This window comes from Mobula birostris, chromosome 15 (genome assembly GCF_030028105.1).
Source record: "Mobula birostris isolate sMobBir1 chromosome 15, sMobBir1.hap1, whole genome shotgun sequence".
Taxonomy (NCBI): domain Eukaryota; kingdom Metazoa; phylum Chordata; class Chondrichthyes; order Myliobatiformes; family Myliobatidae; genus Mobula; species Mobula birostris.
This window is the reverse complement of record NC_092384.1, coordinates 80,491,994-80,515,877: the sequence shown is the minus strand read 5'-3', so window position 1 is coordinate 80,515,877 and position 23,884 is coordinate 80,491,994. Positions and strand designations below refer to the sequence as shown.

At 44.2% G+C, this 23,884-nt stretch overlaps 1 protein-coding gene across 3 annotated transcripts in view; it reads left to right on the top strand.

The window, feature by feature from the left end:
* The window catches only part of garre1 (granule associated Rac and RHOG effector 1), a 268,189-nt gene that overhangs the window by 216,558 nt on the left and 27,747 nt on the right, over positions 1–23,884 (top strand). For all 3 annotated transcript variants that reach the window (XM_072279994.1, XM_072279995.1, XM_072279996.1), the window contains 4 exons: positions 2,880–2,975; positions 6,121–6,282; positions 17,807–17,962; positions 22,455–22,552. In XM_072279994.1, coding sequence (XP_072136095.1) covers positions 2,880–2,975; positions 6,121–6,282; positions 17,807–17,962; positions 22,455–22,552 — 512 coding nt within the window. The remainder of the gene's footprint in view (positions 1–2,879; positions 2,976–6,120; positions 6,283–17,806; positions 17,963–22,454; positions 22,553–23,884) is intronic.

The following is a 23,884-nucleotide window of genomic DNA, read 5'->3' as shown; positions in this document are numbered from 1 at the left end:
CCCCTCGGCTCCTATCTCCTGCCTTCTCCCTGTATCCCTTCATGCCCTGACTCATAAAGAATCTGTCAACCTCTGCCTTAAATATATCCAGTGCCTTGGCCTCCACAGCCACCTATGGCAATGAATTCCACAGATTTACCACTCTCTGGCTAAAGAAATTCCTCCTCATCTCTGTTTCTGAATGGGTGACCCCCACAACACACTAAGTGGAACAGCCACAGAGAAAGTGCAGTGCAGCTGGACAATAGGTGCAAGGTCATAACGAGGTAGTATTTGACAAAGTGCCACAACAGTGGTCTGGGAACAGAACGAGGGCCAATATTACTAGTGTGGATTAGGTTTTGCTAGCCAACAGATTACAGATAAGTGGGTCACGAACACGTTGGTGGTGACTAACTCGAGCTTTAGGGAGGAGTGCTGCAGCCTCCACTGCTCATAATCTGTGTTGATCACGAGGGCTGCTGTAGCCACTTTGCTGATGGTACAAAGGTAGGTGGGTTAGTGAATTGTGAGGAAGACGAAAGGACCCTGCAGAGGTATGTAGGTAGGTTGAGTGAGTGGTTCAAATTTGACAGTTAGCATGTAATGAGGTAAGATGTGAGATTATCCACCTTCAGAATAAGAATGAGAAAGCAAGTTATTATTTGAACAGAGCGAGACCATAGAATGTTGTACTACGAAGGTAGCTGTGGACGCTTGCTTTACTTGATGCATATACATCAAATCATACAATGAAATGCGTTATAAACATAAGAAATTCTGCAGGTGCCGGAAATCCAGCGCAACACACACAAAATGCTGGAGGAACTCAGCAGGTCAGGCAGCATCTATGGAGAGGAGTAAACAGTCGAAGTTTTAGGCTAGAAAGGAAGAGGTCAGAAGCCAGAATTAGAAGATGGGGGGAGAGGAAGGAGGACAAGCTAGAAGGTGATAGGTGAAGCCAGGTGGGTGAAGGACGGGGGTGGATGAAGTAAGAAGCTGGGTGGAAAATGCAAAGGGCTGGAGAGGAAAGAACCTTATATGAGGGGAGAGTGGATCAGGGGAGGAAGGGAAGGAGGAGAGGCGCCAGATGCAGGTGATTGGAAGGCGAGGAAAATCGGAAGAGGTAAGAGGTGGCCAGATTTGGGAATTGAAGAAGAGAGAAGGAGAGGGAGGAAAAATTTTCCGGAATTTGGAGATAACAATGTTCATTCCATCAGGTTGGAGGCTACTCAGATGGAATATGAGGTTGAATGGGAGTGGGTTCCAACCTGAGAATAGCCTCATCATTGCAGTAGAGGAGGCCATGGATCAACTTATGGGAATGGGTCATTTGGGTCAACAACCAACATAGTCCAAGGTCTATGTTGTGCTATTGACCCAAATGCTGGGAACAGCTAGCAAGTATCACCATGCTTCTGGCACCAACATAGCATGTCCACAACTTACTAACCCTAACCTGTATGTCTTTGGGAAGAAACTGGAACACTGGAGGAAACCCAGCAGTCATGGGGAGAATGGCGAAACTCCTTACTCACAAAGGCAGGAATTAAATCCGAATTGCTGGTGCTGGCGCTGAACTCTGATGCCCTGAGCTGTAATAGCACTGTGCTTACTGCTGCACACCGTGGTGTCCAAAGCTGCAGGAAATCCTGCTGAAGGGTGTCGGCCCGAAACCTCAACTGTACTCTTTTCCATGGATGCTGCCTAGCCTGCTAAGTTCCTCCAGCATTTTGTATGTGTTGCTTGGATTTCCAGTATCTGCAGATTTTCTCTTGTTTGGATTTGAGAGGTTGTAATGTTGGGAAAGTGTGGGGTTTCTGTTCTTTAGAAAAGAAACAAAAAGTGAGCTGATAAAGATTGTGGATGGAATGGTTGGAGTTAATACACAAAGAATGTCTCTGCTGGTGGGAAAACACAAAACCAGAGGCCATTAACATAAGAGAGAAATTGGCAAAGCTTTTTGCAAAGAATGAGTAGAATGTGGAACTTGCTGCCACAGGAAGTGGTTGAGATAAATAACTTCCAAGAGGAAACTGAGCATGTAGTCAAGAGAGCAGAGAATCAAATGAGAGAGGTGACGGGCTGTGAGGTGATAGGTGGGCTGGGGTGGACAGTGAAAACAGCACTGACTAGTTGGGCCGCGGATCTACATCACTTCTGCCTCTTCACTTTTAGGGTCTGGGTGTTTTAGTAAAGTTATTATCCAAGAACATATATGTCATCATATACTAGCCTGAGATTCATTTTCTTCCAGGCATTTACAGGAAAGTAAAGAAATACAATAGAATTAATGAGAAACCGCAGATAACCAATGACTAGCAACAAATATGCAAAAGAAGATAAATTGTAATAATAAACAATAAAAAAAAACAATTCTGAGAACATGGGGTGTAGGTCCATGAAAGTGAGTCCATAGGTTGTGGAATCAGTTCAGAGTTGAGCTGAGTGAAGTTATCTAGCTGGTTGATGGTTATAGGGGAATAACTCTTCCTGAACCTGGTGGTGTGGGACCTAAGGTTCCTGTACATCCTGTTCAATGGTGGTAGCAAGAAGATAGCGTGGCCTGGATGGAGGGGGTCCTTGACGGTGGATGCTGCTTTCTTGTGGCAGCCCTTCCTGTAAATGTGCTCAATGGTGGGGAGGGTGTTACCTCTGATGAACTGAGCAGCATCCATTTACTTTCTGTAGACGCTTCTGTTCCTGGACATTGGTGTTTTCATGCAACACACACAAAATGCTGGAGGAACTTAGCAGGCCAGGCAGCATCTATGGAAAAAAGTACAGTTGACCTTTTGGGCGGAAACCCTTGGTGTTTTCATACAAATTACATTTTTGGGGGTTTTCCTGGTTGTCTGATTGATCCATAGCTGCCCACCTGCTCACTTGTTGTCTTACAGGCTTACAAAGTGGCTTTGGAAAGCCTGGGTCACTGTGAATACGCCATGAAGGCTGGATTCCACCTAAACCCAAAAGCCATTGAGGCTTCATTACAGGTAAGTGCAAATTCCAGTACCCTGACAGGTATTTCTTGGGTGATGGGCTGAAGTTGGCAGAACAAGTCCCAAGCATGGGAAGAAAAGATTGATGCAATTTGAGCCCAGGAGTCAATTAACTTGAATTTGACTGTCAGGGAACTTTGCTCCAGTCAGACCTCTAGAGGTGACAAGAGAGAGCTGCACCCTTAACAGCATGTTATTTGAAATAGTTTAGTATTGTCAGATCTAACGAAGTACAGTGGAAAACTTTGTGTTGCTGCCATCCATAAAGGTCAATTCATTACAACGGTGCATTGAGGCAGTACAAGGAAAAACAATAACAGATACAGAGCAACACACACAAAATGCTGGAGGAACTCAGCAGGCCAAGCAGCATGTATGGAAAAAAGTACAGTTAATGTTTTGGGCTGAAACCCTTCAGCAGGACAGATGCAGAATTAAGTGTCGCAGTTACAGAGAAAATACAGTCAGACAATAAGGTGCAAGCCCGTAATGAGATAGATTGTGAGCCAAAAGTCCATCTTTATCATACAAGAGGTCTGTTCAATTGTCTTATAAAGCACTAGTCTTAATAACATTAAACTGTTAGTCCTGAAGAAGGGTCTTGGTCCAAGATATCTGTTTGTTCATTTCCATAGATGCTGTCTGAACTGCTGAATTCGTCCAGCATCTTGTGTTTTGCTTTGGATTTCCGGCACCTACTGAATTTCTTGTGTTTAGTCTTATGATATAACAAGTTGTCCTTGAGTCTGGTGGTATGCGTTCTCCCGTTTTTGTATTTTCTGGAACTCCCTCCCTAACAGCATTGTTGGTGGAATAACCTCTAGGGCTGCAACGGTTCATGAGGCAGCTTACCACCACCTTTTTAAGGGCACCTAGAGAGGGCGCAGTGGGAGCGTAGCTGCTAGCATGACACTACTAAAGCTCGGGGAGTTCTGGAGTTTGGAGTTCAATTTCAACGCCATCTATAAGGAGTTTGTATGCCCTCCTCGTGGAATGCGTGGGGTTCTTCTAGGTGCTGTGGTTTCCTCCCACAGTCCAAATACGTAATTGGTCATTACAAATTGTCCTGTGATTAGGCTAGGGTTCAATCAGTGGGTTGCTGGGCAGCATGGCACGCTGTATCTGTAAATAAATAAATTAAACACCTTCTGAAAATTCAAGTACATCAACAGCTTCCCTTCTATCAATTCTGGCAGCTACATCCTGACAGAACTCAAGCAAATTTGTCAAGTATGATTTATCTTTAATGAAATCATGTTGACTTAATTTGATAACATTGAATTTCATGGCTGTCTACTGGTTCTTTAAGTACAGTCTGGCCGATATTTACGGAAGCCAGTCATTTAGTGAAACTTAATGTAACTAATATGCTAAACTGGAGATTCTGTAGTTGCTGGAAATTTGAGTAACGCACACAAAATACTGGAGCAACCCCTCCTCCTTCCCTTTCTTCTGTGGTCCACTGCCCCCTCCTATTATATAGTACTGTGCAAGAGCCTTAGCAACCAAGATATGTATATATGTGCCTAACGTTTTTGCACAGTACCATATTTCCTCTTACTTTTACTTACTTATTTGGAGATACAGCACAGAACAGGCCCTTCTGGCCCAACAAGCCATGTTACCCAGCAAATTAACCTATCTAACACTAGCCTAATCACAGGATAATTTGCAGTGACCAATTAACCTACTAACCAGTACATCTTTGGACTGTGGGAGGAAACCCACACACTCATGGAGAGGACATAGTAGCTCCTTACATATGATATCAAAATTGAACTCCAATGGCTTGAGCTGTAATAGTGCCACGCTAACCACTATGCTACCGTGGCAGCCCTTCACTGGCTCTTCCTTTGCCCTTTACCTCTTTCTCCTGTAACTTCCAGCTTCTCATTTCACCCACTTCCCCCACCTACTCACCTGGTCTCACTATCACCTGCCAGCTTGTACACCTCCGTTCCCCCCACCTTCTTATTCTGGCTTCTTCCCCCCCTTCCAGCCCTGAAGGAGGGTCTCAGTCTAAAATGTGGACTGTTTATTCCCCTCCATAGATGCTGCCTGAGTTGCTGAGTTTCTCCAGCACTAGTGTGTGCAAATAATATAGTATCTTCCCTGCCACAAATATTATTAATTGGTCTCTAGTTTTACTGGGTGACAGGGTAGAGATATGTCTCTATCAAAGGAGGTGTAAGGCACTCCTTCTCTCTGATAGCCTGCTGCTCACCCTTTGGCAAGGTGTAGCACTTGCTAACCCCTCGATCAGGATCACATGAAGGTATGGGAGCAGGTGGTGGATGGTCGTATGAGCAGCTGGTGCATATCACAAGTCCTGGTTATGTGACTACTAACTCCAGGCAATCTCTGAAGAGTATTGATAATATCTAGGGTTGCCTATCTTGTTAAGACACTGCCGAGAAGAAGGCAATGGGCAGACCATGATCATCCACATTGTACGACACGACACATGATGATAGTTTAATGCTTTTTGTCTCCCTTTTTTGAACATGGCTCAACTTTGTAGGAGAAATAGGGGTCCAAAAGATAAACTTCCTAGAGTTACTGTTCTGTGTAATTCTATCACAGAATCAAGCATAAATAGTGAGGAGAAGAAGAATGAATAACGAGGTAGTGTTCATGGACTGTTCATAAATCTGATGGTGGAGGGGAAGGATCTGTTCCTAAATCACTGAGTGTGGGTCGTTAGGCTGCTGTACCTCCTCCCTGATGGCTGTAACGAAAAGAAAGCACGCCCCAGATGGTGAGGTTCCTCACTGGCGGATGCCACTGCCTTGAGGCACCATCTCTTGAAGGTGAGGAGGGTTGAGCCAGTGATAGAGCTGGCAGAGCCTGCAGTCCTCTGCGGCCTCTTTGATGCTGTATGTGGAGTCTCTAGACCAGGTGGTGATGCAACTTTTCAGAATATTCTCTACCATGCATCTATAGAAATTTGCCAGAGTGTCTGGTGACAGACAAAATCTCCTCAAAAATGTAGAGCCTTCTTTGTGATTACACCAATTTATTATAATTGCCTAAAATGGGGTAGCAATCTTGGGTTTTGGATTGGGGTCTGGGAGACTTTGTAACGTATCTAGTGCTAAAGAAGTTGGCTTTGAGTTCTTGTCACCTTGTGTCTTCCCAGGGCTGCTGCAACGAGGCTGAGGTGAAGCAAGCAGGAAGGAGACAGTATCCTGCCCAGCCATTACAGTGTGAACTCCCCACTGTACCTGTGCAGATCGGACCCCACTTCCTCAAGGGGGTCTCCTTTGGCGAGTCCGGAGCCGAGAATCTGAAGCTGAAGATGGTAGCTAATTCCTTAAAGATTAGATTTGTTATACTAAAAGATTAGGTTTATTTGTCACATGTACATCCAAACACACAGTGAAATACACCATTTATATTAATGGCCAATGCAATCTGAGGATGTGTTGGGGGCAGCCCACAAGTGCCCACACTTACTTATCATAACCGGTACGTCTTTGGAATGTGGGAGGAAACTGGAGCACCTGGAAGAATTCCTTGTGGTCACAACTCCTTACAGGCAGCAGTGGGAATTGAACCCCGATCGCTGGTGCTGTGAAGTGTTGAACCATCCACTGTGTTACCATACCCGATTCTGTTAAAGATCTGGAATGTTCTTTATTCTGCAGTAGGACTCTAACATGTCTCAATGCAGCAGTGCATCCTGAGTTAATACCAGTATTTGTGATCTCCAGAGGCGGTGAAGAGTTTAGCATTTGATTTGTGGTTACAGAGTGATGGTGTTGAGCAGGATATTGCTTTACAATGTACACTACAATAACTTTCTGCTCTATCAATGCCACCAACCTTTATGTCATCTGCAAACTTATTAACCCACCCTTTCCCTTCCTCATCCAGAACATTTACAAGAATCACAAGGGTTTACAAGAGTTCCTAGAACAGATTCCTACAAAACGCCACTAGTCACTGATCTCCAGGCAGAATACGCTCCACGAACTACCACCCTCTGCCTTTTATGGTGACCAAGTGTACCAAACCAAATGTACATGAGGCAGTTTTACTTATTTTGGGCAGTGTCTTGTAAATATCTGAGCCCAAAGTCCATGAGATTACAGAGTCCTGAGGTTTGCTTCCTGACAGTGACCTCTCTTGGGAAATGTGCTGAGATGATGACTTCTGAATTCCAGTGATGGAGGAAGGAAGGAGAAATTAGTGGCAGTTGGGGTGGGGGGGGGGGATTAAAGAGCCAAAAGTAGTAAGAGTAATTTACTTTTTTTTAAAAGAGTAAGTTCAGTCTTCTGGAGTTCACTGGAAGCAAATTCAGTATTTCCAAAAGGGAGGAACACACAGAAAATGCTGGAGGAACTCAGCAGGCCAGGCAGCATCCATGGAAAAAAGTATGGTCGATGTTTCAGGCCTCCCCCCCCCACTGTACCAGAGCATGTTGTCTAGTTCCACGTGTTCCGACTGGTTTCCAACTCTGTCAGTAATGTAGTTTTTAAAAGCAGGTTTGTATAAATGTGCTATTCAGGGACCAGTTTGTGGCTTAAGGTGCCTTGAGAGCTTCGGAAGTCTGGGTGCATTGCTTGGATTTCCAGCATCTGCAGATTTTCTCTTGTTTGTAATTCCAAAAGGGAATTGGATAAATAATGGGAATAAGGAAAATCTACAGGCAGGAGAATGCTGGGCGGCAGAGTAACATAGCAGTTAGCATAACACTTTTGTATGTCCTCCCCTTGACCACATGGGTTTCCTCGGGGAGCTCCAATTTCCTCCAACATTGCGAAGATATACGGGTTAGGGTTAGTAAGTTGTGGGCATGCTGTGGAGGTGCTGGAAGCCTGGCAACATTTGCGTGCTGATCCTCGAACTGTTTTTGGTTGTTGATGCAAACAGCACATTTTACTGTGTGTTTCGCCGTACATGTGACAAGTAAAGCTAATCTGATCCCTCTGATCAGCTCCTTTGGAAAGCTGGCATGGACACTGAATATCCACCTTTAATGTTCAGAGAACAAAGGGTTTGTGTGGAACGGGTCCTGCTTATTTGGAGCTGGACCAACCGCAGGGGGATTAAAATGGGAAATATCAGTTTAAAATGGAGTGATTTCCCTGTGAGAGCATGTGAAGGAAAATTCTGGGGAGCGACAGTGTAATTGAATGGAACAAGGATGAATCACTGATGGTGCTTGACAGATCCTGGGGACATTTGAGGCCATCCTTGGATTGCTTGTGATTATTGGTGACCACAGTTCTTGGAGAAAACCCTTGTGGTCAAGGGGAGAATGTATAAACTCCTTACAGACAGTGGTGGGAATTGAACCCTGATCACTGGCGCTGTAAAGCACGATGCTGACCACTACGTTACCATACCACCCCACTGTGCTACCATGCCCCCTGAGAGCACTGGAAGGCTGATGTATTACATAAGCTACATACTGAAGGAGCCAAATTGTGTCTGTGTTGCTTAATCCAAGGTGAGAGTGGATATACAGCACAAAAACACAGGAGGCAGCTAAGCATGAGTGTGTGTGATAATAAGACCATTAGACATAGGAGCAGAATTAGCCCATTCAACCCACTGAGTCTTCTCTGCCATTCAGTCATGGCTGATTTATTATCTTTCTCAACCCCATTCTCCTGTCTTCTCCCCGTAACCTTTTGTACCCTGACTAATCAAGAACCTATCAACCTCTGCTTTAAATATACTCTATGTCTTGGCCTCCACAGCCGTCTGTGGCAATGAATTCCACAGATTCACCTCCCTCTGACTAAAGGAAATCCTCCTCATCTCTGTTGTACATGGACATCCCTCTATTCTGAGGCTGTGCCCTCCAATCCTTGACTCCCCACTATAGGAAACATCCTCTCCACTTCCACTCTATCCAGGTCTTTGAATATTCGATAGGTTACAGTGAGACCCCCTCCTTCATTCTTCGAAACTCCAGTGAGTACAGGCCTAGAGCCATCAAACACTCTTCATATGTTAACCCTTTCATTCTTGAAATCGTTCTTGTGAACCTCCTTTGGACAAAGAATGTAGTGCTTTCTCGGCATATATGACGAATAAACTCTTCTCGGGCTTCCTGCCGGGTGCATGTATCAATTTCAATTGATGTTTCACTGACAGACTCCGCCATCTTCATCAGGGATGATGCCTGGACATGTTTAGTCTGATGGTATTTATAACCCTGTTGTCTGTCCCCCCGATTAGTTAGTCCTCGTCCAATCAAGTTTCCATTGTCCCACCTTGTTTACAATCAAATTCCAGTTAGGGCGAGACCTTCATCTTTGTTAAAATTCTTTTCCTATAGTTTTATTTCAATGGCTTCCTTCACCAGGCGGTCCCAAAAGCCAGTGGTGCAGCACAGTAGTTTTGTGCCAACAGGGGTATAAATATCACCAGACTAGACATACCCAGGCATCATCCCTGACAAAGATGGCAGAGCTTGTCATCGAAATGTTGGTACCCATCTGGAAGCCCGAAAAGAGTTTCGTTAGAATTCGTTAGAATAGTACAGCACAGTACAGGCCCTTCGGCCCACAATGTTGTGCCGACCCTCAAACCCTGCCTCCCATATAAGCCCCACCTTAAATTCCTCCATATACCTGTCTAGTAGTCTCTTAAACTTCACTAGTGTATCTGCCTCCACCACTGACTCAGGCAGTGCATTCCACGCACCAACCACTCTGAGTAAAAAACCTTCCTCTAATATCCCCCTTGAACTTCCCACCCCTTACCTTAAAGCCATGTCCTCTTGTATTGAGCAGTGGTGCCCTGGGGAAGAGGCGCTGGCTATCCACTCTATCTATTCTTCTTATTATCTTGTACACCTCTATCATGTCACCTCTCATCCTCCTTCTCTCCAAAGAGTAAAGCCCTTAATCTCTGATCATAATGCATACTTTCCAAACCAGGCAGCATCCTGGTAAATCTCCTCTGTACCCTTTCCAATGCTTCCACATCCTTCCTATAGTGAGGCGACCAGAACTGGACACAGTACTCCAAGTGTGGCCTAACCAGAGTTCTATAGAGCTGCATCATTACATCGCGACTCTTAAACTCTATCCCTCGACTTATGAAAGCTAACACCTCATAAGCTTTCTTAACTACCCTATCCACCTGTGAGGCAACTTGCAGGGATCTGTGGACAAGTACCCCGAAATCCCTCTGCTCCTCCACACTACCAAGTATCCTGCCATTTACTTTGTACTCTGCCTTGGAGTTTGTCCTTCCATAGTGTACTACCTCACACTTCTCCGGATTGAACTCCATCTGCCACTTCTCAGCCCACTTTTGCATCCTATCAATACCTCTCTGCAATCTTTGACAATCCTGTACACTATCTACAACACCACCAACCTTTGTGTTGTCTGCAAACTTGCCAACCCACCCTTCTACCCCCGCATTCAAGTTGTTAATAAAAATCATGAAAAGTAGAGGTCCCAGAACAGATCCTTGTGGGACACCACTACTCACAATCCTCCAATCCGAATGTACTCCCTCCACCACCACCCTCTGCCTTCTGCAGGCAAGCCAATTCTGAATCCACCTGGCCAAACTTCCCTGGATCCCATGCCTTCTAACTTTCTGAATAAGCCTACTGTGTGGAACCTTGTCAAATGCCTTACTAAAATCCATATAGATCACATCCACTGCACTACCCTCATCTATATGCCTGGTCACCTCCTCAAAGAACTCTATCAGGCTTGTTAGACACGATCTGCCCTTCACAAAGCCATGCTGACTGTCCCTGATCAGACCATGATTCTCTAAATGCCTATAGATCCTATCTCTAAGATCTTTTCCAACAGCTTTCCCACTACAGACGTAAGGCTCACTGGTCTTTAATTACCCAGACTATCCCTACTACCTTCTTTGAACAAGGGGACAACATTCGCCTCCCTCCAATCCTCCGGTACCATTCCCGTGGACAACGAGGACATAAAGATCCTAGCCAGAGGCTCAGCAATCTCTTCTCTCGCCTCGTAGAGCAGCCTGGGGAATATTCTGTCAGGCCCCGGGGACTTATCTGTCCTAATGTATTTTAACAACTCCAACACCTCCTCTTCCTTAATATCAACATGCTCCAGAACATCAACCTCACTCATACTGTCCTTACCATCATCAAGTTCCCTCTCATTGGTGAATACCGAAGAGAAGTATTCATTGAGGACCTCACTCACTTCCACAGCCTCCAGGCACATCTTCCCACCTTTATCTCTAATCGGTCCTACCTTCACTCCTGTCATCCTTTTTTTCTTCACATAATTGAAGAATACCTTGGTGTTTTCCTTTACCCTACTCGCCAAGGCCTTCTCATGCCCCCTTCTTGCTCTTCTCAGCCCCTTCTTAAGTTCCTTTCTTGCTTCCCTATATTCCTCAATAGACCCATCTGATCCTTGCTTCCTTTTTAGATCTTCTTATTAATTTTTCAAAATTATAAACTCAGTAACAAAGTTGGTACAAAGAGATTGGAAAAACGTTCATCAGCATATATAAAATGAATTTTAAGTAACATAGATATAAAAGACTTCCAAACTCATAATGAGATTAAACATTAAACAATAAAAAGAAAAAAATATATATAAACAAAAAAAACCCAAAAGAGAAAAAAAAACAAAACAGGGCTAGACCAACAGCTTGTATCAGACACGTTCAATAATGTCGTTAACTCCGCTCCTCTCATCATATAATTTAAGTTCAGAAAAAGGATTTGGGAAGGTCAGATTACATCATATGAAAATGTTGCATAAAAGGTTTCCAGGTATCTTCAAATTTAACTGAAGGGTCAAAAATATCACTTCTAATTTTATCTAAATTTAAACTTAATATGGTTTGAGAAAACCATTGGAATGTAGTTGAAGGATTAGTTTCCTTCCAGTTCAACAAAATAGATCTTCTGGCCATTAAAGTAACAAAAGCTATCATTCGACAGGCTGAAGAAGACAAAGATCTATGTTCTACCATTGGCAATCCAAAGATTGCCGTAATAGGATGGGGTTTTAAATCGAAGCATAGAACTGTTGAAATAATATCAAAAATATCTTTCCAATATTTTTCCAAAAGAGGACAGGACCAAAACATATGAGTTAAAGAAGCCACTTCAGAATGACACCTATCACAAGTAGGGTTTATATGGGAATAAAAACGAGCTAATTTATTTTTGGACATATGAGCTCTATGTACTACTTTAAATTGTATTAAAGTATGTTTAGCACATATAGAAGAAGTACTAACTAAATGAAAAATTTTATCCCATTTCTCTGTAGGTAGGGAAAGTTGAAGTCCCTTTCCCATTCATTTTTAATTTTATCAGATATATCTGGCTGTAATTTCATAATTCTATCATAAATTATTGCTATTAATCCCTTCTGCAAAGGATTAAAACCTAAAATTTTATCAAGAGTGCCAGAAGGATTGGAAGTCGGAAAGGTAGGCAATGTAATATTTTAAAAATTTCTTATTTGTAACTATCTAAAAAAATGGATCTAGGCAAATCAAATATCTCAGATAATTGCTCAAAAGACATAAAGCAGTTATCCAAAAATAAATCACGAAAGCATATTATGCCTTTCGTTTTCCGTATTAAAAAGGCTTGGTCCATTACCGAAGGTTGGAAAAAAAAATTAGATATAATAGGACTTGATAACATAAATTCATTCAGGCCAAAAAATTTACAAAATTGAAACCATATTCGCAATGTATGTTTAACTATAGGGTTGAAAATTTGTTTATTCAATTTAGACAGTGCAAAAGGCAATGAAGTTCCTAAAATGGAGGCTAAAGAAAACCCTTGTACAGAATGGCCTTCAAGGTTTGCCCAATGTGGGCTTGGAGTTATATTCCAGTCTTGTGTCCAAAATATTAAGTATCGGATATTAATTGCCCAGTAGTAAAATCTTAGGACAGGCAATGCCAAACCACCCTCTTTCTTAGATTTCTGTAAGTATTTTTTACTTAATCTGGGATTTCTATTTTGCCATATATAAGAAGAAATTTTAGAGTCAATAATATCAAAAAAAAATTTAGGAATAAAAATCAGTATCGCTTGAAATAAATATAAAAATTTGGGTAAAATAATCATTTTAAAAGCATTAATACGGCCAATCAATGATAGAGACAAAGGGGACCATTTAGTAATCAGTTGTTTAACCTGATTAATTAATGGTAAAAGGTTGAAATTGAATAGATCCTTATGTCTCTTAGTAATCTTAACTCACAAATAAGTAAAATAATCAGTAATCAGTCTAAATGGAGAATTTCTATAAATAGGAACCTGCATATTTAATGGAAAGAGTTCACTCTTATAGGTTCAGTTTATAACCAGAAAAGCTGCTGAACTGAGCAAGCAAAGTTAATACTGCCGGAATAGATTTTCCTGGGTTAGAAATATATAATAGTAGATCATCTGCATATAGTGATAATTTGTGAGTCTCATTTCCACGAGCAACACCAAATATATTAGGGGAGTCACGAATAGCAATAGCTAGCGGTTCCAAAGCAATATCAAATAGTACTGGACTAAGAGGGCAACCCTGCCTAGTACCATGGAATAAATGAAAGAAAGGGGATCTTTGATTGATAGTAAATACCGAGGCCAAAGGGGTAAAATATATCAGTTTAATCCAGGAAATGAATATCGGACTAAAATTAAATTTCTCAAGGGTATTGAGTAAATATACCCATTCAACTCTATCAAAAGCTTTTTCAGCATCCAATTAAATGACACATTCTGGAATTTTGGGTGAAGGCGTATAAACGATATTCATTAATCTCCTAATATTAAAAAAAGAGTAACGATTTTCAATAAATCCAGTTTGATCAGCAGAAATAATTTGGGGTAATACATTCTCCAATTTCGTTGCCAATATTTTAGAAAAAATCTTAGAATCAACATTCAGCAGAGATATAGGCCTATAAGATGCACATTCAGTAGGATCCTTTTTTAAGAATTAGAGAAATAGAAGCTCGATAGAAAGATTGTGGTAATTTTCCTATTGAAACTGCATCCCTAAAAACACTACATAGCCAATGATGATCCTTGCTTCCTAAACCTCATGTATGCTGCCTTCTTCCACCTGACTAGATTTTCCACCTCACTTGTCACCTATGGTTGCTTCACCCTGCCATTCTTTTATCTTCCTCACCGGGACAAATTTATCCCTAACATCCCGCAAGAGATCTCTAAACATCGACCACATGTCCATAGTACATTTCCCTGCAAAAAGATCATCCCAATTCACACCTGCAAGTTCTAGCCTTATAGCCTCATAATTTGCCTTTCCCCAATTAAGAATGTTCCTGTCCTCTGATTCTATCCTTTTCCATGTTAATACTAAAGGCCAGGGAGCCGTGGTCACTGTCACCCAGATGCTCACCCACTGAGAGATCCGTGACCTGACCCGGTTCATTACCTAGTACTAGATCTAATATGGCATTCCCCTTGGTCGGCCTGTCCACATACTGTGACAGGAATCCGTCCTGGACACACTTAACAAACTCTGCCCCATCTAAGCCCTTGGAACTAATCAGGTGCCAATCAATATTAGGGAAGTTAAAGTCACCCATGATAACAACTCTTATTTTTGCATCTTTCCAAAATCTGCCTCCCAATCTGCTCCTCTGTTTCTCTGCTGCTACCAGGGGGCCTATAGACTACCCCCAATAGAGTAACTGCTCCCTTCCTGTTCCTGACTTCCACCCATATTGACTCAAAAGAGGATCCTGCTACATTACCCACCCTTTCTGTAGCTGTAATAGTATCCCTGACCAGTAATGCCACCCCTCCTCCCCTTTTTCCACCCTCTGTATCCCTTTTAAAGCACTGAAATCCAGGAATATTGAGAATCCATTCCTGCCCTGGTGCCAGCCAAGTCTCTGTAATGGTCACTACATCATAATTCCATGTATGTATCCAAGCTCTCAGTTCATCACCTTTGTTCCTGATGCTTCTTGCATTGAGGTACACACATTTCAGCCCTTCTACCTTACTGTCGTTACACCGTTTATTCTGCTTCTCTTTCCTCAAAGCCTCTCTGTATGTTAGATCTGGCTTTACTCCATGCACTTCTTTCACTGCTCTATCGCTCTGGGTCCCATCCCCCTCGCAAATTTAAACCCTCCCGAACAATGCTAACAAACCTACCTGCAAGGATATTGCTCCCCCTTGAGTTCAGGTGCAACCCATCCAATCTGTACAGGTCCCACCTTCCCCAGAAGAGATCCCAATGATCTAAAAATCTAAAACCCTGCTCCCTGCGCCAACTCCTCAGCCACGCATTCAACTGCCATCTCCTCCAATTCTTACCATCACTGTCACGTCGCACTGGCAGCAATGCTGAGAACGCCATCCTTGAGGTCCTTTTCTTCAGCCTTCTGCCTAGTTCCCGAAACTCACACTTCAGGACCTCATCCCTCTTCCTGCCTATGTCGTTGGTCCCACTCGTACCAGGATGTCGTGCACCCGCTCAGAGACATCCCCGACCCTTGCACCCGGGAGGCAACAAACCATGCGGGTGTCCTTCTCATGTCCACAAAATCTCCTGTCTGCTCCCCTGACTATAGAGTCTCCAATAATGACAGCTCTCCTCTTCTCCGTCCCACCCTTCTGCACCACAGGGTCAGACTCAGTGCCGGAGGCCCTGCCACCATGGCTCACACCTGGTCGGTCGTTCCCGTCAACAGTATCCAGGACGGTAAACTTATTATTCAGGGGAATGGCTACAGGGGTGCTCTGCACTACCTGTCTGCTCACCTTCGCTTTCCACCCTCTGACTGTCACCCAACGACCTGCTTCCGACAGCCTAGGTGTGACTACCTCCCTGTAGCTCTCATCTATGACTGCCTCATTCTCCCTTATGAGTCGAAGGTTATCCAGCTGCTGCTCCAGATTCCTTACAAGGTCTTCCAGATCGCCCAGCCTTATGCACTTCTGGCAGATGTGACTCTGCGGGAGAGGGGAGTTTCCCCAAGACTGCCACATCTCACATGAGAGGCACATCACTGTCTCAGGAGACATTGTAAAAACTAACTGCGAGCTAGCTTGTCCTCTGCCTCTTCTCGTCGAAACCTCTCGAGTCAAAGCTCCACTGCTTCACTGGCCGCTTCGCTTGAGCTATCCGTCTATTTATCTGTTTGAGCTTTTCAAAATGTTTGGTCACCTGACCTCGACTGCCCAATGAGCTGCTTTCTGCTGAGTCTGAGCTATTCAAATCTTGATTGTCTAATCAACGGCTTTCTGCTGATCTATTCAAATCTTGATTGACTTGATTGCACAGACCAACTGCCAAAACTGCCAGAATCTCTCGAGTCAAAGCTCCACTCCTTCACTGGCCCACTCACACACTGGCCGCTTTCCACCTTTGGACACTCTCCAATGCCAGCACATCTTTTCTTAGATAAAAGGCCCAAAACTGTTCACAATACTCCAAGTGTGGTCTTGGCCAATGTCTTACGAAGCCTCAGTATTAAATCCTTACTTTTATATTCTAGTCCCCACAAAATGAAAGCTAACATTACATTTGCCTTCCTCACCACTGACTTGACCTGCAAGTTAACATTAAGGAAATCCTGCATGAGGACTGCCAAGTCGCTTTGCTCCTCTGCTTTCTGAATTTTCTCCCTGTTTATAAAGTAGTCTTACACTTTTATTCCACTTCCCAAAGTGAATGACCATACACTTCCCAAAACTGTATTCCATCTAACAGATGTGCATGTGTGAATATGCAGAATCAGCTTTATTACTACCGACACATATTGCAGAATTTGTTGTTGTGTGGCAGCATTACAGTGCAATATATAAAAATTACTAATAAGTCACAAATAAATAGTGGAAAGAGAAGGTGGAGCAGCGACGGTGGATGGTTGGGTGAGGAGATGGATCATCGATGGTGTAGTCTGTTTGGTAGGGATTATATATGCTGTAGACTGGTGGGTAAGGAGATGGGTCAGTGATGGTGTGTAGACTGGTCAGTGAGGAGATGGGTCAGTGATGGTGTAGACTGGTCAGTGAGGAGATGGGTCAGTGATGGTGTAGACTGTTGGGTGAGGAGATGGGTCAGTGATGGTGTAGACTGGTCAGTGAGGAGATGGGTCAGTGATGGTGTAGACTGGTCAGTGAGGAGATGGGTCAGTGATGGTGTAGACTGGTGGATGGTGAGATGGTTCAATGATAGTGTAGACTGTTGTGTGAGGAGATGGGTCAGTGATGGTGAGGAGATGGGTCAGTGATGGTGTAGACTGGTCAGTGAGGAGATGGATCAGTGATGGTGTAGACTGTTGGGTGAGGAGATGGGTCAGTGATGGTGTAGACTGGTCAGTGAGGAGATGGATCAGTGATGGTGTAGACTGTTGGGTGAGGAGATGGGTCAGTGATGGTGTAGACTGGTCAGTGAGGAGATGGATCAGTGATGGCGTAGACTGTTGGGTGAGGAGATGGGTCAGTGATGGTGTAGACTGGTCAGTGAGGAGATGGATCAGTGATGGTGTAGACTGTTGGGTGAGGAGATGGGTCAGTGATGGTGTAGACTGGTCAGTGAGGAGATGGATCAGTGATGGTGTAGACTGTTGGGTGAGGAGATGGGTCAGTGATGGTGTGTAGACTGGTCAGTGAGGAGATGGATCAGTGATGGTGTAGACTGTTGGGTGAGGAGATGGAGTAATCATGGTGTAGACTTGTGGAGAGGAGTGGTGGATTCTGAGGATATTTCATTGTTGAGTTGGTGCCAACAATTTTTTCAAACAGGTTCCTTTCTGACTGCAGGTGGGTGTTGAAGGGTGGTTTGTTCTGACTGATTGTGTGGTGCGTCAGACTAACATGTCCTTTGGTATATCTCTCATCATAGCAAGCAATGGTGCAGCTCATCAAGGAGGCAGCTGGGCAGAACGAGGTCTCCCCACGTGACGAGTCCCCGACAGAAATCCTCAATCAGGTCTGTCCATCAACCTGGCGTGGTGCTTGCAAGACGGCTGTGCAGCTGTTGTTCGGGCAGGCTGGACTGGTAAGTGACTTCAACACTGACGTAGGGATGGAGTGGGTTCCTTGGAGTGGCTGTGGACTGGGGTTCAGACTCTGCAGCTCCTGATCTCAGCTGGGTTTCAGTGGAGAGATTGCAGACAGCCTGTGACCTGTCAGATTCACTCCCACCACCCAGTGACTGCAGCTGGTTGGATTCTGATGAGTGGAAGCCTCAGGAACAATTACTCCACTCTGTTAGTGTTGGGGAATGTGGATCAATCCTGCTCTCACCCTCCTACCGCGTTGTACACATCAGTATTTTGTTGTTAAAAGTGATGCTTGTTTATGTCTCCCTATTCCTGATCTCCTGTGGAGTACCCCAGAGTTCAGAAGGAGATGCTCACTGCCTTCTTGGCTGTTACTTAATGCTGTACCACTGGCCTTTGGTCAGCATGCTGGCTGAGCCAATCTGTCCTGGTGTGAAATGACCATTTAGTGCAAGAAGAGCTTACATCTCGTTCAACCGATTGGACCAAGGTTGGAGATGTTCACCAATGTCATGCTTTTGATTTTGTTTTAATTATTTTATTTTTATTTATTTATTCTATTTAGAGTGTGGAACAGGCCCTTCCGGCCCTTTGAGCTGTGCTGCCCAGCAACCCCCAATTTAACCCTAGCCTAATCATTGGAACAATTTACAATGACCAGTCAACCTACTGACCGGTGTGTCTCAGACTGTGGGAGGAAACTGGAGCACCTGGAGGAAACCCACACACACACGGGAAGGAAGTATGCGCAACAGAGGATGCCACAATTGAATTCCAAACTCCGACGCCCTGAGCTGTAATAGTGTCGTGCTAACCACTATGCTACCATGGCAACTGGTTGGATTATGATTGGTGGAAGCCTCAGGAACAAATACCCGCCCTAGTAGTGTTGAGGAATGGGGATCAGCTCTTCACTCACCCTCCCCCCTGGGGTTCACACACACCTTGCCCTTCCCTCTTTTGCATTATGCTCTTTGTTGCCTCAGCATTCACTAACTTTCTGAATTTGTGAATTGTCTGTGAAATAGTTCTTTATTTTTTTATATTTTATTGAGATACAGTGAGGAACAGCACCACCAAGCAACCCACCAGTTTTAATCACAGGACACTTTACAGTGACCAATTAGCCTACTAACTGGTACGTCTTTGGAATGTGGGAGGAAAGCAGACAGTCATGGGGAGAGCCTGCAAACTCCTTACAGGCAGCAACAGGAATTGAACCCCTGTCCTGGTACTGTAAAGCGACGTGCTAACCACTACACCACTGTACCGCCCCATTCTGAGGTGTCGTTACTTGTACAGTAGGAAGCACACAGCCAGTTTACATCTTTTACACAGCTTCAGCACCCGTATACCATCTCAGCACTGTACTCAGTGTCGCAGTACATTACATGCTCAAACCAGTAATCCACTGATGAGGGTGTGAATCTGGACCCAACAAGATTCTTCTAGGAAATATTTTGCTTTGTGATACAACTCTGTTTTAAATTTCAAGTTAAGTCTTGCAAGGAATTGATTCAGTCCACAATTCTCCTTTACTGTCCTGATAAAGCTAACCTCAGGTTGTAGGAGCACCTCATATTCCATCTGGTTAGTGTTACGTACCCCGTAACTGGGTTGCCAAACCAGCAGAAATGGCACTTAGTTGGAGTCTGGATTACTGGAACTAAGAAAGTTTTATTAAAGAAATAAGTAACACAGTACTCTAATAGTAAGGATATAAATGCAACAGGTTAGCAATGATAAAACACACATGTACACAGAACTAGGATAATAGGATCAATCAAGCTCTATCACAGTCTAGGGGTAAAATGATCAGTCTCAAGTGACGCAGAGTTCAGTTCAGTTCGCAGTAATCGCTGTTGTGCCGTTGGGGAGAGAGAGAGAGAGAGCAAATGATGATATTCAAATCGGATTCAAACAGACCTTTGATATTCCTCGCAGTTAGCTTTCGGGCGAGCCCTTTGTAATGTCTTCTGAGGTCACTGACTGTGACCCCTCTGTTCCGGATATGATCGTTCTTCTGCGGTGAACCTGGCACCCAGGCAAGGGCGGACACACACACCAAGTTCCCGCCGATCGTACCTTTTCACTCTGTGCGTCTATGGTCGGTCCCGCGATCAGACCTCCAAAACTCCCACCAACTTGTGGGGGGGGGCACCACACTTCCAGGGTCTCGTTATCTCGTGGTGTCGTGGTGTGTCCCTTGCCTTAGCGAACCTGTTCCTTTTATCCCCCTGATGGGGTATCGCCTGTCCATCAAACTTCAAACAGTTCAGGTTCAAAGCAACCGGTCTGATGATACTCGGAACTGTGTCTCTTTTCATTAATCTCTCTTGTCTCTCATTTATTAGCATTTTGAATGTTTCCCCATTGTCTCTCTCTTATCTCTCTTATCGGCATCAATCTTCTGATAACTTGGTCTGTTGTCACATTAGCCTCCAACCTGATGGCAAAAAACAGTGATTTCTCTAACATCTTGTAATTTCAACCCCTTCCCTTTTCTCTTTTTGCATTCCACATTCTGTTTCCTCTCTCATGCCTTCACCTGTCTATATCACCTCCCTCTGACTCCCCCCACCCTTCCCTTTCTTCCATAGTCCACTGTTCCCTCCTATCAGATTCCCTCTTCTTCAGCCCTTCATCCATTCCACATATCCCCTCCCAGCTTCTTACTTCATCCTCCCTACTCCACCCACACACCTTCCCCCTCACCTAGTCTCACTTATCTCCTGCCAGCTTGTCCTTCTTCCCTCCCCCACCTTCTTATTCCTACACGTTCCCCCTTCCTTTCCAGTCCTGATGAAGGGTCTCGACCCGAACCATCAACTGTTTATCTCCTTCTATTCCCTTATTTCCTCTCAGCCTGACCTGCTGAGTTCCTCTAGCATTTTGTGTGTGTTACATAGAGCAGTATTTTGTTATTAAAGTGACACGTGTATTTTTCTCTTTTCCTGATCTCCTGCAGAGTATCCAGGGTTGGGAAGAAGCTGGCTGCCTTCCTGGCTGCTCCTTGATGCCCTGCCACCAGTCTTTGGCCACTGGCCAGCATGCTGGCTGAGCCAGTCTGTCCTGGTGTGAAATGACTATTTAGTGCAGGAACAACCTGTATCTTGTCAGGTGATTGGGACAGGTGTAGAGATGTCTTCCAATATCATGCTTTTGATACCTTGCAATTAAGCTTGGGGGTCTCTGAATCAGGGGTCAGGAATGGACAATTGTTCCACCATCGCTGGTGCCTCTCAAAGTATTCAGGACAAAGTGAGCCTCCTCTCCCCACTTACTGACCCAATGGCTTTGCCAGTACAATGTCTCCTTTAGAAGATGTCGAAGAATAAACATTAAGCATTCAAAGTAACACGCATATAATGCTGGAGAAATTCAGCAGGTCAGGCAGCATCTATGAAAGTGAATAAACAGTCAACGTTTTGGGCCAAAACCCTTCATCAGGGCTGAAAAGGAAGAGGTTGGGGGAGGGGAAGGAAGATAAACTAGAAAGTGATAGGTGAGACCTGGTGGGTGGGGAGGGGTGTTTAAGTAAGAAGCTGGAAGCTGATAGTTGGAAAAGGCGAAGGGCTGAAGAAGAAGGAATCTGATAGGAGAGGAGTGTGGACCATGGGAGAAAGGGAAGGAGGAAAAGCATCTTGGGGAGGTGAAAGGCAGGTGAGAAGAAGAGGAAAAAATTGAATTGAATTGACTCTATTTCTTACATCCCCTTACATACATGACGAGTAAAAATCTTTACGTTACATCTCTGTCTAAATGTACGATGTGCAATTTATAGTAATTTATAATAAATTGTATGTAGAACAGGGATGGTCAATATAACATAGATATACAGTTGCGTCAGCATGAGTTAAGCAGTCGGACCGGTAGAAGAAGCTGTCCTGGAGCCTGGTAGTCCTGGCTTTTATGCTGTGGTACCATTTCCCAGTTGGTAGCAGCTAGAACAGATTGTGGTTGGGATGACTCGGGTCCCCAATGATCCTTCAGGCCCTTTTTACTGGAAGGAAAAATTTATGTTCGTACCATGAGAATACGAGGTGTTACTCCTCCACCCTGAGAGTGGCTTCATCTTGGCAGAAGAGGAAGCTATGGACAGACATGTCAGAAAAGGAGTGAGGATTGGAATTAAAATAGTTGGCCACCAGGAAATTCTGCTTTTGGCAGATGGAGTGGAGGTGCTCCACAAAGCAGCCCCCCAATTTACTTTGGCCACATTGAGAGCACTAGATACAGTAGACAACCCCAACAGATTCTCAGGCAAAGTGTTGTCTCACCTGCAAGGACTGTTTTGGGGTGAAATTGATGGGGTCAAGGAGTTGGTGGGAAACTCACATAGGGAAATGCATATGCATGAATTAGTCAGCAATAGAAACACTCAGCAGGTTATGCAACTGTGGAAAGAGAAACAGGCCAGTGTTTCTGGACTCTTACCAGAAGGAGGTGATGCTGGAGTGAACACTCACCATCTTCTCAAACCTTCAGGTGGTGGTGGACACGGCACAGATTGAGAACAAGGAAGCTTATGCTCCACAGATCAGCCTGGAGGGTTCCAGGATCGTGGTTCAGGTACCTTCTACGTGGTAAGTACCCCTGTTCCTCCAACAACACTGTGCTGTCCAGTGCGATCTATCTGTCTCACGTGAACAGAGAGCTTGTGGGGAGGAAGATCAGGGTTATTCCCTGGCTGTGTTCAGAACACGTTGTCAGCCACTGTTGTGTGTGAACTCTTAATCACGTCTTTGCCCAGATAGTGATAGTCAGAAGTCAGTGTTTTGTGTAGTCTCTGGAGTTTAGAAGAATGTGTGTGGCCGGGGGGGGGGGGGGGGTATGGGATCTCACTGAAACCTATTGAAAGGCCTAGTAGGGTTGATGTGAGAGAATAGTGGGGGAGTTTAGGACCAGAGGGGACAGCTTCAGAATAGAAGAACATCCCTTTAGAACGGAGAAGATAAGGAATTTCCTTAGCCACAGGGTAGTGAATCCAAGGAAGTCATTGCCACAGACAACAGTGCAGGCCAAGTCATTGGGTAAAGCAGAGGTTTTCCCAATATTTAAAGCAGAGTTTGATAGGTTTTTGACTCGTCAGTTATCATGGTTAAGAGGATAAGGCAAGAGAATGGGGTTGACAGGGATAATAAATCAGCCATGATGGAATCGTGGAGCAGACTCGATGGGCCGAATGGTCTATTCCTGCTCCTATGTCTTATAGTCTTATGGAATCACTGAATTGTTTCCGTTTAAATATCTCACTGTGCTTATGGGGATTTTGTTTAAGCTGCTGTACTTTGAGTGTCGTCTTACTGTAATTTTCAATAGGATTAAAACTATTAAGTATTTTCTTTCTCTTGTGCCACTTTCTGTGACGAGAACATTAAGGCATCCTGGTGGTTAAAGGAGCTGTTTGGGGATGGGTGGGTAGTTGGGAGAGTAAGTATATGACTGTGGAAGATAAAATAAATCACAGTCATGTCCATGCTCAAACTGCTGGAGGAACACAGCAGGTCAGGCAGCATTTGAGGAGGGAAATGGACGGTGTTGTGACTCTTCATCAGGACTGGAAGCTAACTCCCCTCTTCCTTTCCAGTCCAGAGAGCCTTGACCAGAAATGCCAACTGTCCATTTCCCTCCATAAATGCTGCCTGACCTGCTGAGTTCCTCTAGCATTTTGTGTGTTGCTTCAGATTTCCAGCATCTGCAGGATCCCCTGTGTCCACAGTAACATCCCCATTCCCAGACTGAGCTGGGATTGACTTGATGGGCTCAGCACATTCAGAATCAGAATGAGGTTTAATATCACTGGCATACGTCATGAAATTTGTTGATTTGTGGCAGCAGTACATTTCAATACATCATAATAAAAAGTTATAAATTACAATAAGAAATATATACTGTTTAAAAGGTTAAGTAAGTAG